At 39.4% G+C, this 17,789-nt stretch overlaps 2 protein-coding genes across 2 annotated transcripts; one reads left to right on the top strand and one right to left on the bottom strand.

Moving 5' to 3' along the window:
• Positions 1 to 4,495: 4,495 nt before the first annotated feature.
• Positions 4,496 to 8,896, top strand: LOC145909517 (uncharacterized). Its single transcript, XM_082996906.1, has 12 exons — positions 4,496 to 4,607; positions 4,943 to 5,043; positions 5,093 to 5,222; positions 5,489 to 5,523; positions 5,747 to 5,864; positions 6,111 to 6,239; positions 6,454 to 6,576; positions 6,729 to 6,851; positions 7,128 to 7,249; positions 7,505 to 7,628; positions 8,008 to 8,150; positions 8,445 to 8,896. The coding sequence occupies exons 1-12, from the start codon at positions 4,496 to 4,498 to the stop codon at positions 8,646 to 8,648; spliced, it is 1,464 nt and encodes a 487-aa protein (XP_082853032.1). The 3' UTR covers positions 8,649 to 8,896.
• Positions 8,897 to 12,429: 3,533 nt separating this feature from the next.
• Positions 12,430 to 17,345, bottom strand: LOC145907988 (uncharacterized). Its single transcript, XM_082995145.1, has 13 exons — positions 17,295 to 17,345; positions 17,050 to 17,135; positions 16,840 to 16,984; positions 16,554 to 16,684; positions 16,135 to 16,368; positions 15,785 to 15,913; positions 15,468 to 15,590; positions 15,065 to 15,190; positions 14,705 to 14,827; positions 14,303 to 14,431; positions 13,901 to 14,029; positions 13,420 to 13,562; positions 12,430 to 12,949 (listed from the first exon to the last, which is right to left on the bottom strand). The coding sequence occupies exons 1-13, from the start codon at positions 17,315 to 17,317 to the stop codon at positions 12,860 to 12,862; spliced, it is 1,611 nt and encodes a 536-aa protein (XP_082851271.1). The 5' UTR covers positions 17,318 to 17,345; the 3' UTR covers positions 12,430 to 12,859.
• Positions 17,346 to 17,789: the final 444 nt, after the last annotated feature.

Genomic DNA, 17,789 nt, shown 5'->3' on the forward strand with positions numbered 1-17,789 from the left:
GGAAGTTATGACGTTTGAGAAATATTGAAATTTTTAGTTTCACCTTCTTTTGCGGCAGCGAAACCGCAAGTATGTGATTTTTTTAAATCTTCCACAAACTTTCAAATAACCCCAACTCGTTCTTCACGGTCATTTCGTTGAACGTTACTTCAAAGCCAAATTTTTCGATGAGTGTGCGTATTGGCACATCTGTAAATAGAAAACAGCCGTAAGGTACTTAATTGTATTTACAATTTCCGAGTGCAATAAAGCAGCTCTCCCAGGTCCATTCACAAGGCGTGGAATCGCATCATCGTTTTCTTCGACGACGCCACCTGCAAAAGTATATTGAATGCATATAATCTCATTTTTTAAGCGCATGGTTTCTGATGGTTGGTGGAAGGACACCTTAGAAATTTGTAAATCCGCAAGTCGTTTTTTTATTGACAATTAACTATGTGTGTTTTTTTCTAAAGCAAATGAGAAATATAGCCCAAGCAGGGTCGCCAACCCCAACTTGGTAAACGTCCAGGTTACTCTGCACTGACGGCTTACAGCAAAGACCTGAATCCGCGTGTTCAATGTAGCTACATTTGTATTTGAAAAAGGACACTTACACATATAAAAGGATAAAAAGATAAAAGCGCAAACAAAACAATGTTTGTTCTATGGTTTACACACAACGGTTAATTTAGCACCCGACAGGAAATCAAAAAACAACCAAACGGTTGAACAGAAAATGGATAACATTCTGCTATGTGTGTTTGTGTTATTTATCGCAAGGTGTCGCCCCGTTAGCAGCACAAAAGCGCCCGACCCATATACCAAGAAGAAAACCTGATCGGGGATTCGTGCCCAGGATGTCCTTGGTTCAAATCCCGGCATGGTCAAAAAAAAGAAAAAAAAAATTGAAAAAAAATATACCAAGAAGTAAACCTGATCGGGATTCGTGGCGAGGATATCCTGGGTTCAAATCCCGGTGTGGTAAAAAAAGCTGTGCAATTTAAAGCACTCATGTTTGAGAGTTACAACAAGTTTTTGCATTCATAACAAAAATATATGTAAATTTTAATGATATGCTGCTCATTGATCACGAATACCCTCAGTCATCCAACAGAGCCCTCTGTGTCCGCCAACCGTAGGTTGAACACCACTATATTGGATTTTGATCATTCCCAGTCGACTTCAAACAAACCATCATAAAAAAGCAATAGAAAAATTCATGCGGATCGAACAGTTGAAAATGACATTGCAGAGTTCTAATTTGGCTGGCACGACGAAGAAGATTCAAGAAATTTCCAAAGAACATCATCTTATTTGGTATCAATCCAGAATGACAGTTACTGTAATGTCTTGTCTACGTAAAATGTTCCTCATCTGGCAAGAATGTCAGCCAAAACGTGGGTAGTGACAATTTGAACTGATGTAACTTGAAAAGTCAAACAAATGTCACTGTCTTCTGTTCTATTTGCCCTGCGAATTAAATTTTTTGAATTAAAACCAAACAATAATGAAGACTTGCGTTTGACCTACATGCACCCTAATGACAATATGTATTAAAACATCCAAATAAGACTCTCTGGCAAATCTAAACGTGTTTAGGCCAAGCAAGGACCTGAGCATTGGGGCGATACTGCCAATCATGCCTTTGCATGGAATATAACTGCGTTGTCTGATATGATGGTAGAGATCCCCTACGTATATGTGAAGGTTGCCTGGCCAGTTTACCTTGGCCACAATATACCACGTGACACCACTGAGCTCCTGTAGCTCAGTTGGTGAAGCGTTGGGCCTGGTTAGCCCAATGTCTTGAGTTTAAACCTCACCGGGAGCTTGATTATCCAAATCTTGCTCCGACTAGTCAGGAAAAAGTGGCTCATCCAGCTAGGCTGCATTGCCTGGGCTGCCAAGCCTGCAAACCTAATGTTTCCGGTAATATATATATATATACCTTATCTTAAAAAGATGGAACTTTAAATAAGTAACGGAATTGCCAAATAGTGTTATGGGCAACAAAGATTTTATCGATCAGAATTTTACGAACACAATGGTGAAACCAAGGCAGAATAATAATAAGGACATGGCATATAATTGGTACTAGGGTTATAAAAGCGGAAAGCAAGGCAAGGAATTGGTCTATTTCGTCCCAATATCACTGTTCTGTTTTCCTGGATATCGTGTATCAAACTTATGTAAGGGCGTCCTGAAGTATTTTGATCGGTTTTGTTCTAAAGTATTTGTTTATTTAACTGGACAACAAACCAAAAAAGTAAGGGAATAAACCTATGTTGCCAATTGCCACGAAAGGCGCTTAACCTATGTTAATAGTCTGCGACAGTATATATTTTTTTTTATCTATAGAGCTATAGCTCCTTCATGCGGTCGGTGATAAAGTTCTTGGATTTCAATGTAAAAATTCCGTTGCATTAAAATCTGGGCAATGTCCCAGCTGGTGGTCATTGTTGGCATCAACAACTGGATCGAAACCACTTTTACCTCAAAAATGGAAGCAAAACAAATCTTTTTGAAATCAAAAAACGGCTGAAAACGTATTATGTAACAAAAGCGGTGAAAGTCCCTAAAAATGTGGTTGCATAAAAATAAATAATACCGGAAATTTTGTGTAAAACTTGTTCAGTGTCTTACCCAGCAAAAATTCCAAGTACGATTTACTCCAGGTTCCATTGCGGGTTTTGGATATGTGGCACCACGCCCTGTGAATGGAGCTGGGCAAGTTGCTCACGACCTTGTGGAGGTGGAACGCAATCTCCAAGAATAACTCGGAGTAGGGGACAGTGTGGTAACTTTGGATTGCCGAATTCGAGATCGTGCAACAACCAATGTTGTCCAGGTAATAAAATAAAGAGCCGATTTCTCCTTATTTGCAGTTCAGTAGAAAATAAGTTTAAGTTTGATTTAAACTCATGAATCACATCGATGCGACTACAAAACCATGTTGTTGTGTTGGTATTTTCGCCAGTTATAGCGATACAGACATTAGCTGCAGATTGTTGTGCGCACTGCTTCGACCTATCAATTCACATCAGTGCAACTGGTGACTGACAACAGTCTTGTCGGCTATTTAGCCAGACAGAGACTATTCCACTTTGCGGTGACTTTGCACTGGGATTCGTTCCATTAGGTACCAAACTAGGTACGAAAGACCGGAGACGAACTGCTATGAAACATACCATCGTCAAACAACTTCTTGGATACCAATAGTGTTGTCGGCTTGGTATCACGAACATCATTGGCTCATTGCTTGTACATGATAAGTTGTAATTGTCAATATAACAATTGTAATCTACACTCTAAGTTGGAAGTTAGTAGTTCTGTTTGAGAACATATGTACATTGAATTGTACCGTAAAGAAATTTTATTCAATCTCTGTTTTCAAAGATATCGCATTTCCACTACTATCATCATGGTTGTTTCAGTGAACTACTATTGGGCATCCTGGGGGAGTTGGGGAGGATGCTCTGCGAGCTGTGGAAGTGGAATCAGGACACGGACCCGGGGATACAGCCGCAGTGCAAGTTGCGGAGGCGGAGGGTGCTTCGGGGGCTCAACTTCGTCACAGACATGTAACACAAGATGCTGTCCGGTGAACTGCGCCTGGGGACCATGGGGGCGGTACGGATCATGCTCCGCCAATTGCAACGGAGGAACACAGTATAGATCTCGCTCTACAACACGATCTCATTCTTGCGGAGGCTCTTGCTCTGGTTCTTCTCGCTCGTGTAATACTCACTCTTGCCCTGTAAATTGCCGTTGGGGTTCGTGAGGTAAGTTTGGTAATTGTTCAGCAACTTGTGGCGGTGGAACGCAGAGAAGATCAAGGGTTGTCGAGGCAAGTGCTAGACACGGAGGTGCATCTTGTTCTGGGTCACCAACGTCATTCCAAACTTGTAACTCTCGGCCTTGTCCTATTGATTGTCGTTGGAGCTCGTGGGGTAAATACGAGACGTGTTCTGTCTCTTGCGGAGTGGGAACACAGGTTAGATCAAGAAATATCTCTGTAAGTTCCAGGCATGGAGGTTTAACTTGCAACGGTTTATCGACATCCGTAAGAAGTTGTAACACCCACCCCTGTCCAATACACTGCTTCTGGGGAGCGTGGAGCGAATTTGGAAGATGTTCTGTTAGTTGTGTTGGGGAAACTCAATCAAAACTTAGGTAAATAGCTCGATACATAAGGCACGGGGATTTAAATTGCACAGGACCAAACGAGAAGTCGCAAAGTTGCAACACCCAATGTTGCCTGGTTAACTGCCAGACAGTGGAGCAAATTTAACGACTGTCCTGTTGAATGTGGTAACGGTACACAATTTCGCAACCGACAGACTCTGGTTGCAGCTAATTGTGGTGGTCAACCATGCATGGGCGAAGATACCTCGTCACAATTCTGTAACACTCACTGCTGACCGTCGATTGTCAATGGGGAGACTGGAGTGATTTCGGCGAGTGTTCTGTCCCATGCGGTGGAGGCGAAAAACACCGTCAACGCCAAATTTCCATGAAGCTCGCGTGTGGGGGAAAATCCTGCAATGGTTCAAGTATTGACTCAACACCGTGTAACACACACTCATGTCCTGTGGATTGTGTTTGGGGTAACTGGGGTGTGTGGGGTAACTGCAATGTTTCCTGCGGTGGTGGATCTAGGTTAAGATCAAGAAAGGTTTACCTGAAAGCTCAGTACGGGGGATTCGAATGTGAAGGCCAATCAGATGAGTCAGAGTAAGTGTTTATTTCTTGAATGGAAATGCAAGGTGTTTGGTTCTTGTCATATTTATAAGTGGGTTGGTGGTGATTTTCCAATACAATTTTTTTGATTTTGGTGTTGACACCAGATACCACTAAACATGTTTCTTTCCCAGTCGTTAAACCCCGTTCCAAATTCGCTAAATCTAGTAAAGTTTATTGTTCATTGCTTCTTTCTACAACTATAAACAAATATTTGCAGAATCTGCAATCAAAATTGTTGCCCTGTCAACTGTGTCTGGTACAATTGGAGTGTTTGGACAATCTGCTCCAAAACGTGTGAAAATGGTTGGTAATGATATGGTATGATTCCTAGTATCGACTAAAAATAAACAAAATATTTTATTTGAAGGAACGCAGTCAAGTTTTAGAAGTGTCAGCGTGTCGCAAATATGCGGTGGTTCCCCTTGCAATGGCAGTTTCAAGGAAGAAAGAACGTGCAATGATGCTTGTTTTCCTGCAGATTGTGTGTGGGGCCAATGGTTAGCTTGGGGAGAGTAAGTAATGATTTTGGTTGTTGTACCATCTAATTGATACCATAATGATTCGTTTTCCCCCGAAGCCGAAGTTTGACACAGCATTGTTACATAGGATGTATAAAGTAACTGTAATGAAGTTTAAATGATGCTAAAAATCCGCTTGATAATTTGTCCAGATGCAGCCAAACTTGCCCAGAAACAGCCAAACGGGAAAGAGATATTCACTTGAACAAGAATTGTAACGGAGCGGATTGCATTGGTTATAACAGGGATGAACAAAAGTGCAACTCTCAGTGTTGCCCAGGTATGCTGTCTCGGAATATTTAAATAGCAGCCAAGAATCTCGTGTTAAATGCTTGGCAATTAGACATGTTCACTCTTGTTTTAAAGGTATGACCCATATCGTAATGCGAACTTTATGTTGTTATACCGTATTACATTTGACTTTGAGTAAAAGTGTTTCATTCTGATAAACACTGCAACAATTCTTCAAGTGGGATTTGCTGTTGGAAAACCTTGCCTGATAGACTAGTCAGATCACTGTAATTCGAATCAGTAACACAAATTTTTGTTACAATGGAGCCACTTCGACTGCTACGGGTTGTTTATGTGAACCAGGGTGGAGTGGTCTGTGCTGTGACACAGGTAAATTATTCACCTAAGCATTGAGTCAAATGTTGCTAAATGTTAAGATATTTCTGAAAATTGATTTTTGCAATGATTAGTAACTAATAGCCACCAGTTATGTAGATTATTACGTGGGTCATAGAGAAAATAAACACTTTCGTTCATTGCAATGATAAGTGCTAAAGAATAGGGCATACATTTAGCTAAATAAAGGCAAGTGTATCAATGCAATGCTGAGAATACTTGACAGGCTTGCTTTGTCAGACGTTGACGAATGCATCCAGCCAGGAAGTAGTTCATGCCCGGAGAGGTCGAACTGCGTCAACACGGATGGAAGTTACCGCTGCGATTGCGAGTATGGATATACGAAAAACAACGACTTGGAATGTGAAAGTAGGATGATGACTTGTGTTCCAATGCTTTAAAGGAATAAGGGTCGAAACCTAATGGAACAGATCCCACTTCTAAAACAACACGTATTTTTACAGTTTGTTGCTTGGTGTCTTAGGAATTTAGTACGTATGGTTTGAGTTTTGTTCAAATAAAATAACGTATTTTTGTAATAACACTTCAAGCGACAATATAATTAATGAAAACTCTGGTTTAGACATCGATGAATGCACAGTGCAGATTACCAATTGCCACCAGGACGGTCGATGCGTTGACACTGATGGAAGTTTTCTTTGCATATGTCAGGCTGAATATTCAGGAAATGGAACAGTCTGCTCAGGTATATCGCAACTGATAGAACATTAAAGCATCCATGATTTAAATTCTTTGTTGCTTTGTAATATAGTTTGTGTATGTTTGGTTTAATTTGTTTAGCATCATTTCTGCCTATATGCTTACAATACAAGTTCAGAATTATATTTTATCTTGCAGATATAAATGAGTGTGAAACGGGCATTGCTACCTGCCCAGACAACACCGTATGTGTGAACAATAAAGGAAATTACTTATGTCCGTGTCTAACTGGCTTTGAGTCTGAAGACGGACTGTGCCTGGGTTTGTATTGACAAAATGTTGATCTTTATTTTCGTAGAACCAATATATATAAATAAATACAACTTTTATAACTGTGTAAAGTATTTGAAACACTTTTCGGCAGCGTTTTGGCAGTTTGAAGATTAACGGTGCCTACTTTTTTGTTTATATGCGGTTTTTACATATAAGTGGCTTTAATCAGATTGTCTGCGATTCCAAATCATTGGCTAAGAAGTATACTGTTTGTGGGTGATCCAATTGTAGCTTGCTATTTTTGCTAAGTTTTTCATCCAACAGATGTCAACGAGTGCCAGTCAGGAAATACCGGTGCGCTGTCAACGCAACTTGCAAAAATACCTTCGGTTCGTACAAATGTTTCTGCAATGAAGGAATGTCCGGGGACGGAAGGACCTGCGTTGGTAAGAATTAAACTTGCTTATGTTTGCTTGTTTGGTAACTGATGTTGTAAACGTCTACTTAACGACATTCATTACCCTTAAGTTTAGTTTGCGTTTGTTCTTTCATCAAGAAAAACATTACTTTTTTATCACTGGATGCAAATACAATCCGGTATGTGAATGTCCACCTATGCCACCATCCATTTTCAAAATGGTTTATTAAGGTTTTGCTGGCTATGTTCAGTTAAGATTTATTCAACCGCTTTTACCTTTAAGGTATCGACGAATGTAGCGACCCAAAGAAGAAACCTTGCACTGGTGACTACATGGAATGTCAAAACACAGTCGGTAGAATGTACTTGTCCTTCCTACATGGACCTCCAAGATGGAAACTGCGTTGGTAAAAATTAATTTGCAAATTTTCATTTAAATATCTGAATAATTTGGCATGAACGTTAAAATTTAGGGACCAAAACAAACATAAACCCATAGTGTAAATTGATTTAAAATTTTGTACAGACATTACAAGTACAAATCAAGCAGCATTGATAGCTAATTCAATTGTGTCACACGCAAGTATTTGCCATCGGTTGGTATGCTTTAGAAATGTTCAATTTTGCAACTTAAAAACAAACTATTCCAACCTTCAAAATTATCAAACTTTGTTAAATATTAGCCTACACGCATGTTGCTCCTAAACTGACGTGAATCACATGTTGTTGTTGCAACATTCGTATTGGATTCACTTCCAACTCGTATGTGACAAACTTTCGTTTCAGAACTTCCGCCAAACTTTGCGTCGAGAATGAAGGAGAAAAAGAAAGATCTGTCAGCGCCTGGCGGAACCAGAATTGAAATGTTGGCGCTTTACGTGCATTCAGGAAGCGTGGTTGTCCTACTGCTCGTATTTGCTGCAGTGCAGGTACTTGACTTTCTATGGAGAATGATTGTACGGATTTGTTTAAGAGTCAACTGATTTGCGCAAATTAAATAGTGGTTAAATCACAAGAATTAAACGCCTTATTTGCATAGTTACACATTTTATATTTTTCATAAATTACGATTTCTATGTTATCTTTCATATATAAGTTATATAGGTTCATACAGCCCTCTGTTATGTTACTGTGTATTCCAGTACCTTTTTTTGCCGACTTTGACAGTTTGTAATTTTGTAGGCCAGGGTCATTTAGTGCTTTTAACCAATATATTGTATAAGGTGTACAAAAGATGGGCAAATTCAAAGACCGAAAGATTGACAAATCCGTCTCACGGTGAAGACAACGCGATGAAAACGGACGAAATTAATGACAAAGATCTGACCGTGACACTTTTGACATTGAAATTTAGTACAACATCACAACAACACTTGGCCTCCGGCCTAATTGCTCTCGTCGTGTGTGCGTGCACTCGCCAAACTTAAATTCGCAACAATTTACCAAAATACAATCGTGCGCTACAAAAAATAAACAAACAAATTCTTGCTATTATTTTAGTTCTATTTGTTTCGTTAAATGCATAATGATTGTTGATTTTCTTTTCTACACTCTGAAAAACAGCCAAATTTTCCTTGCAATATCGCCTCACCCAAGGGTCGGTTTCAAATAACCATTGCGATTTTTACCGGCCCCACGTCCTTATCCAATCTGTTCCATTTATCGTGTTTAACTGTGCCGAGTTTTTATTGTTGTTTCATGTTTATTGTCACCATTAAACATGTTTTACAATGAATTTTAAAAAATTGATTGGTTGTTGTCCGAAAACATCGGAAAATGCATACTTAAAATTTTGGATTAGAACAAGTACGTAACATGCCGATGCGCCGTGAATAATTGGCAGCAAACATACGCAAACGGAAAGAGCATAACAATTGCTGTTAAAAATTTCTGCAAAGTCTTGCTAATATATACGTTTGAACACTCTTTGGTCTAAAATAAATGCACGAACCACCAGCTTGCCTTCGTTAATTTGAAGATTTTTAAGGGTGAGAAAAATATTTATTCTGCTCCGATATGTGAGGTAGACGTGGTTTTGATCCAGTTGTGAATGGCACAAAGATCCATCCAAACATATTCTTTTTGTGCTCAAAGGTTTCTTTTACGACTTGGGAACTAAATGGATGACTTTGAATTGCCGCTTTATGTAAAAAATAAAATAAACAGAATAGTGAATGAATTTACAGTGCTACACTACAAGAAACACGATATTTCACAATTTCAATACAATAAACCTCAGCTTGGACATCGTCCAAATATTAATGCAACATATATTGTACATAGAAGAACCTGTGCAGTTGGAAAATACCTCAGCAGAGCAGCCCAACCGCATGCGCACCTCACCCTTATGATACAATGGCCAAAAATATGAACAAAGCAAAATAGTCAATTGCTTTCCTAAACTGTGAAATCTCGAAAACCACTGTGCACTTGGAACGTTAAGAAAACTTGCATATTTGCAATTTCGCACTAAACAGTTGCCATTGTTTTTTCGGAAGAAAAGATATTTTGTGTACTTGTTTGAACAACATCAGTTGCCGAACAAGAAAACATAAGCAAGTTTAATTCTTACCAACATAAGTCCTTCCGTCCCCGAACATTCCTTCATTGCATAAACATTTGTACGAACCGAAGGTGTTTTCGCAAGTTGCGTTGATATCGCATTTAGCATTCCCTTGTTGGCACTCGTTAACATCTGTTTACCGAAATAGAACTAGCAAATATTTCTGATATAATGCCAACTTTTTCCATGCTAAAGTCTCCCGCTTTACAAACGCTTAACTTGACGATTTCAGCTATTACTTTGCATGTGCTGACAAAACAGTGTCCAAAATTGTTGAATGCTTTACATTATTAAAAAAGGTGAACTGTTTTTTACAAACCTAACATTAAATACCAAATAACGTTCACTATTTCGTCAGTACGAACCAGAACATAGCCCCAATTGAGACACGAAGCCAGTTAGACAAGGACAATAATTTCTTTTAGTGTTAATATTTTTGTGAAGGTTCGGTAGCCATTTGTATTTCGAGGATTGAAAAAAGGACCATTGGCATACCTGAGCAGACTGTTCCATTTCCTGAAAATCCAGGCTCGCATACGCAAAGGAAACTCCCCTCAGTGTCAACACATCGACCGATCAAGTGGCAATTGGTAATCTGCACTGTGCATTCATCGAAGTACAAATCAGAGTTTTCATTGATTTTATTTATCACGCATAGCACAACCAACGCTCTAAATTTCTAAGACACTACACAACAAACTGTAAAAAGATTTGTTGTTTTATATAAGTTCAATAGGTTTAGACCCTTTCTTTAAAGTATTGGAACACAAGCCATAATCCTACTTTCACATTCCAAGTTGTTGTTTTTCGTATAGCCAGGCTGGCAATCGCAGCGGTAACTTCCTTTTGTGTCGACGCAGTTCGATACAATGCAATCGACTAAACAAAATTTGCCCAGCAGATTTTTTAAAGCGAGGTGGTAAATTAAGTTACAATAATCCGACTAGTCAATCACACAAGGTTTATAAAAGGAAATCGTACTCAAAGAATTGTTGCAATGTTTTTCGGAGGGAAACACTTTTAAATAATACGGCATAACACAGAAAATTGTATCACGTCATTGGTCATATCTTGAAAACAAGAGTGAACAAATCTAATTGCTAAGCATTTAGCACGAGATTCTGAACTGCCATTTAAATATTCCGAGACAGCATTGTACCCTGGCAACACTGAGAGTTGCATTCTCTTTCCTCCAAGTTATCACCAATGCAATCCTCTCCGTTGCAAGTCATGTTCAAGTGAATATCTCTTTCCCGTACCTTCAAGCCAGTGCCGCAAGTTTTGCTGCATCTGGACAAATTATCATCCAGTTTTTAGCATAATTTCAACTTCATTACAGTTACTTTATACATCCTATGTAACAATGCTGTGTCAAACTTCGGCTTCGGGGGAAAACGAATCATTATGGTATCTATTAGATGGTACAACAACCAAACTCATTACTTACTCTCCCCAAGCTAACCATTGGCCCCACACACAATCTGCAGGACAGCAAACATCATTGCACGTTCTTTCTTCCGTGAAGCTGCCATTGCAAGGGGAACCACCGCATATTTGCGTCACGCTCGCATTTCTAAACCTTGACTGCGTTCCTTTAAACAAAATATTTAGTTTGGTACCTAACGGAACGACACCCAGTGCAAAGTGGGAATAGTCTCTCTCTGGCTATTTAGCCAACAAGACTGTTGTCAGTCACCAGTTGCACTGATGTGTATTGATAGGTCGTAGCAGTGCGCACAATGTTCTGCTAATATCTGTATCGCTATAACTTATTGCCGAAAGTAATAACGCAACAACATGGTTTTGTAGTCGCATCGATGTGTTTCATAAATTTAAAACAAACTTAATCTCATTTTCTACTCAACAACAAACGAGGAGAAACCTGCTCTTTATTTCATTACCTCGACAACACTGGGTGTTGCACGATCTCGAGCTTGGCAATCTGCAGTAACCGCACTCTCCCTTATTCCGAGTTATTCTTGGAGATTGCTTTCCACCTCCACAAGGTCGTGAGCAGCTTGCCCAGCTCCATTGGCAGGACCTGCTATTACATTAAAAAAACCTGCAATAGTACATGGAGTAAATTGTACATGGAATTTTTGCTGAAGTTTGTAGTCCTCTTTGACAGCAAAACTCGATTTACAGACACATCATAAACCTCACTCCGCACAACAACAAAAATGTAAACAACTACAAATTCATGTGATTCAGTGTGATGCAAATATCAGAAACAAACATACATCCGTTTATTAACGCTAATTAGGTTCAAAGGCATTGCAGCCAAGCTGGATCAGCCACTTTTTACAAGTCGGAGTGATATCTGAAAAATCATGCTCCCGCTGAGGTCGGACCCTGGGCTAACCAGGCCCAACGCTCTACCAACTGAGCTACAGGAGCTCAGTGGTTTCACGGGTATATTGTGGCCAAGGTACACTGGTGCGTGCAGGGTACGCGGCTTCCCTGACAATTTGTCTCGATGATGCTAGCGCAATGAGTCTCAATGAAGTTCGGTTGAGCGGTTTGCTAGTTGCCACTGAATTGTCTGTTCACCTGTGCTCTCGGCTGAGATTCGGGCAGATAGAATAATTCCAATTATAGTTTATTGATAGAATCGAATGGAGTTCAGAATTAGACTGGTTAAAAATAGAGTAAAATCGAATGGAATAGAATGGTCAGAAAGGTGAAAGCGTTACCATATAAACTGGAAGTCACGTGATATGTGATATTGTGAGAGAAAGGCAGTGTGGTCGTAAATACCATGTGGATAAGTCTCTGGGACATTGTTTAATATAAAGTGTCCTGTCAAACAAAAACTCCCCGAATGATGGAACACGGGAAAAAGTTCTTATCAAAGCATCTTCCAGCTGTGGCGTTGTCCCACATGCGGCATTGTGATGCAATTGCTCCCTCAAAACATTTACTCGCACATCAAAGGCGGTTGACCACACACGACCACAATTCCAAACGAATGACGCTGCATGCATGGGACGTATGTTATAAACAACACATGTTAAGCATATTTGAAAAATTGAAAATATCACAGTCGGACGTTAAAGTTCGTTGTCATCAATTTCGTCAGCAACAAACCCGGCGTTGTCGGAGGTCTTGTTCGTCCCTTTGTGTCAATCCATCGTTTGATATGGCATTTGTCCGTCTTTTGTGCACCTGGAAAAAGAGTTATTGTTAATTGGTCTGATAAGCAAAGTGGAGCCAATAATATGCATTGTGTAAGCTGCATACAGAAACAGATGGCCACTGTTTCTGTATGCAGCTTACACAGTTAATTGGTTTGTTCGGCAGTAGTATGATGATATATCTATTGGTGGCATCAAATACATTGAGGGTTAAGCTCAGTTTCTGGCATTCAGCTTGAAGTTCGAAATTCGAATCATTTTTAAAAAGGAAACTTTAAATTGTCAAAAACATAAGTTCTTTCAACATGATGTTTGCAATTGCTCAGCCCTAATGGACATGCTCAATCGATTAAAAATACAAATAATTTGCTCTTCAACATAAATACTTCCATTAAAACCGCAACTTCAAACACATAAACACGTGCAATTATTGTCTGTGTCCAAAAAATAACATTCTTACTATAAGTGATACTAAGAAAGACTTTAAAAACTATACTTTACCCGCAGTGCAATTAGGACGAGCAACAGAACCGCTGCGCTTCCTGAAAGCACGTAAAGCGCCAACTTCTGAACTTTGATTCTTCCAAGCATTGAAGATTCCTTCTTTTCCTCCCGTATTCTCAAACCAAAGCTTGAAGGAAGTTCTGAAATGAAAGTTGTCACATGTCTGTTGGAAAGAAATCTAATTAGGTTGTTTCGCTGCAACCGAAACTGAATAACAATGGATGTGTCATTTTAGCTTGGAAAATAATTAACATTTGAGGCATGAAAATTTGCATTTAGAAAAGTAAATGCTTGCATTTCGACTATCTTTGTGTTGTTAAATACCAACGTTCTGGACAGTGTTTTTTGTTTGCAATATCCAATATTCAATTAACGCTGTTTGCATAACATATGTTAATTTGTTTTAGATCTGTTAACGCCCGCAATCACTCCAAGTATAATTTACAAAGATTAAATGAAAATTCGCTGACAGTTTTACCAACGCAGTTTCCATCTTGAAGGCCCATGTAGGAAGGACAAGTACATTGAAAACTACCGACTGTGTTATGGCATTCCATGTAATCACCGGTGCAAGGTTTCATCTGTGGGTCGTTACATTCGTCGATGTCTTGAAGGAAACATGTGTTGTTTTCAACCTTGCAGATCTCAGTCAAACTTAACCAGCACCGTTCTAAGCCCTTTAAGTTATTGTAGCGACGCAGAATAATATTTTATTGGTGCGGATCTTGTCTAACGTTTCCGCCCACAAATTTACAACAGTTATTAGATTTAATGTTGAATGCGTTGTTAATTTTTTTCCTCCGCATAGTAATTAACATGGTCTCTTATGTTTATTGTTGTTAACTTGCACATGTTAACTACTCGAAATCAAAAGGCTTACCGCTGCATTCCAGGAAACCATTGCCGGTAAAACCTGCCATGCAGTCACACTGAAATCCAACCGGTAGATCTGTACATAGGGTGTTTGGTAGACATGCTTCGTCATCGAATTCAACACATTCGTCAATCCCTGTGCACAAATGAGTTTTAACATTTAAACGTATATTTCATTCGTGGTATATGCACAAAACTTTGATTTGCATGCTGTGCACCACGAGTTTTCTGCATGTCTTAAAATTACATTTTAACAAAAATTGATAAGTTTGTCATAAATTTAGTTCTAGTGACCCGGAAGCAATATTGTCAGGAATGTCATAGGTGTAGTGAGCTGAATTCTCACCAACCAAGCCTCGACATACAATTCCAGAATTATTAATGTTCAGTTGTTACGTTAAGTTCTTACCAACACAAGTCTTTCCGTCTCCTGACAACCCTTCATTGCAAAAGCATTTGTACGAACCGACGCTGTTTTCGCAAATAGCATTGGTATCGCATTCAGCATTCCCTTGTTGGCATTCGTTGACATCTGTTGGTTCATAAGTTTCAGCAATGATCAGTCAAATTATTTATGAACAACACGTTTCGTGCGCAAGGTCATATGAAAGAGCAACCAGATTAACAAATGTTTATTTTTAAATATGTGTAATTTTATTCTGATGCTAAAAACTTTATGTTTTCGAAATCTGACGGTGTTTATTGAACATAGTTTTGAACAGAATGTAGTTCAAGAATAAATAACAAACAAAATTCCAACAGAACAAACCAGAACATTGCCCGTCTTTTAATACGAAGCCAGGCAAACATGGGCAGGAATAACTTCCTTGAGTGTTGACGCATGCAGTGTTGTCTGGGCAGGTAGCAATAATGCCCGCTTCACACTCGTTTATTTCTGCATAGTGAAAAACGTGTGATTTAAAATTTGTGTCATGTCATATGATGTGAAACAAGAAAAACACACTCTGCTACTAATTAAAATGTCAAGAATTCTTGATGTTGAATGTTGACATGAACTTATTTTTTTCTACAGCCTCATTGTTCTATGTGGAACATGAACAAAGTACGAGATATTTAACAACAACGGAAAGCAATAATTGATCAACCATATTCCGACAATATTTCTGTAGCCAATATAAATTAGACTAAAGACAAAATAGGCAATTGCATACCTAAGCAGACTGTTCCATTTCCTGAATATCCAGTCTTGCACACGCAAAGAAAACTTCCCTCAATGTCAACGCATCGACCGTTTTGGTGGCAATTTGAAATCTGGTTCGTGCATTCATTAATATCTGTAACAAAGGGTTTAGAATTTGTTGTTGTTCGAAACAAATGTATGTTATACCAAACTTTTATTGCATGGACGCTAAGAACAAACTGTATGCTTAACCACTAAAAAAAACAATTTGGAAGTAAACATGTATTTCTCAAAAAAAGTGGTTCGGGTGCACAAGTTTCGAATTTTTTACACGAGCCAGAAACCTACTTTCACAACCCAAGAGGCCGTTTTTCTGGTAGCCTGGGTCGCAATCGCATCGGTAACTTCCTTCAGTGTTGACGCAGACTGAATTCAAGGGACATGAACTACTTCCTTGTTGCGTGCATTCGTCAACGTCTGGAAATGCAGACAGTCACGTATTCACCCTGCTTCATTGCTGCAGATTATACTTGTTACGCCTTTGCTGATTTTTTTTTTTTGATTTAAAGAAATTTGTTGTTTTTGGTTAAAAAGAGATTAAAACACCCCCAAAAGCTTCAAAAGCTTTTATTACATCACAAAAGTATACATTACCTCTTGTCTAGTGCAAATAACAAATAAAATAATTTGAAAAGTACCTTGATCACAACACAGACCGCTCCATCCTGGTTGGCACAAACAACCCGTAGCAGTCGCAGTGGCTGCATTGTAACAAATTACTTCACAACTCTCAACTTCCTGCAGGGTCGGGCACTCCTTCCCTCCACACGTGTTATTAGTGATCACTGATCTGTTCCTGACTTTGTTGTTCGTCACACCACATGTTTGTGGACAAGCGCTCCAGATTTCCCAAACCGAAACGGCACAGTCAACTGTGAAACGAAATTACGTTTTAGTCATTTTTGTACGGTGTGCGTTTCCCTGCTTATATTTGATATAGAAAAAAAAATGGTGTAACATATTTTTGTGTTCATTTGACATTTGCAATGAAAGCTAAGTGCCATTAAAAATTACATTTGAATCAGTTTTACGATAATCAGATAATATTTAAACTAACCAGGACAACATTGAGTGTTGCACTGTTGTTTCTCCCCGTGTTCGCCAATGCAATCCGCTCCGTTGCAGGTTTTGTTTGAAGAAATATCTCTTGTCCTTACCTTTAAACCAGTTTCACAAGATTTGCTGCAGCTGCAAGTACAATATAACGTTAATGCCAATGACCAACAAATTTTGGGCGGTATTTTGATCAAGCATATCGACTTTAAGTAGCATGTGGATCTCAAATTTTTGTTAGTATATCTACTTGTATTGGAATTGAGCAAACCCGGAAAAAATCAACTTACTCTCCCCAAGCCGACCACTGGCCCCACACACAATCTGCAGGACAGCAAACATCATTGCACGTTCTCTCTTCCGTGAAGCTGCCATTGCAAGGGGAACCACCGCAAAATTCAAATATGCTGTTGCTTCTGAACCTGGACTGCGTACCTGGAAACACATTTATATTTGTGGTGTGTTTGTTTTGACATGGGTAATATTGTTATGCCACTAACCCCTTTCGCAAATTTTTGAGCAGCTTGACCAATCACTCCAGTTCTCCCAGACACAGTCGACAGGGCAACAGTTATCGTTGCATGGTCTGCAGGAAAGTCAAAAACATAACAAGTTTAGAATCTAAATATTATGACAAAATAAGATTTACCTGTCTAGATGCAATGAACATTCTCAAGTTTATTTAAGTTCAACATTAGAAAACAAACGAAACCTTCGCGTTAAAAAGTGGCAAATAACCGCTTACTCTGTTTCCGCCATTAGGCCCATGCATTCGACTCCGCCATGTTGGGCGGTCACATCGAATTTCCTCGATCTTTTCTTCGTTCCGCCGCCACAGGTGACATTGCAGTTGCCCCACATACCCCAGTTATCCCAAACACAATCCACAGGACATGGGGGTGTGTTACACGGTGTTGAATCAATATCAGAACCATTGCAGCTTTTTCCGCCACACGCGACTTCCATGGAAACTTGGCGATGGCGGTGTTTTTCGCCTCCACCGCATTGGAGAGAACACTCGCCGAAATCACTCCACTTTCCCCATTGACAATCGACAGGACAACAATGAGTGTTACAGAATTGTGACGAGGTATCTTCGCCCATACATGCTTCACCACCGCAATCAGATGCAACCACAACCTTACGATTGCGAAACTGTGTACCACTCCCGCAGTTAACTGGACAATCATTAAATTTGCTCCACTGTCCCCACTGGCAGTCAACTGGACAACATTGAGTG

This window comes from Ascidia mentula, chromosome 7 (assembly GCF_947561715.1).
Source record: "Ascidia mentula chromosome 7, kaAscMent1.1, whole genome shotgun sequence".
Classification (NCBI taxonomy): Eukaryota; Metazoa; Chordata; class Ascidiacea; order Phlebobranchia; family Ascidiidae; genus Ascidia; species Ascidia mentula.

What these genes read in the sequence shown, in the direction of transcription:
- LOC145909517 (XM_082996906.1), top strand. Translation starts at nt 4,496, where the DNA reads ATGAAGCTCGCGTGTGGGGGAAAATCCTGCAATGGTTCAAGTATTGAC. An exon ending in CAACTCTCAGTGTTGCCCAG is followed by an intron (nt 5,524 to 5,746) that starts GTATGCTGTCTC and finishes CTTGCCTGATAG; the next exon opens with ACTAGTCAGATCACTGTAAT. An exon ending in CCAAGATGGAAACTGCGTTG is followed by an intron (nt 7,629 to 8,007) that starts GTAAAAATTAAT and finishes CTTTCGTTTCAG; the next exon opens with AACTTCCGCCAAACTTTGCG.
- LOC145907988 (XM_082995145.1), bottom strand. Translation starts at nt 17,317, where the DNA reads ATGGGCCTAATGGCGGAAACAGA. An exon ending in CGGTCTGTGTTGTGATCAAG is followed by an intron (nt 15,914 to 16,134) that starts GTACTTTTCAAA and finishes CTGCATTTCCAG; the next exon opens with ACGTTGACGAATGCACGCAA. An exon ending in TCGTCCTAATTGCACTGCGG is followed by an intron (nt 12,950 to 13,419) that starts GTAAAGTATAGT and finishes CTCTTTTTCCAG; the next exon opens with GTGCACAAAAGACGGACAAA.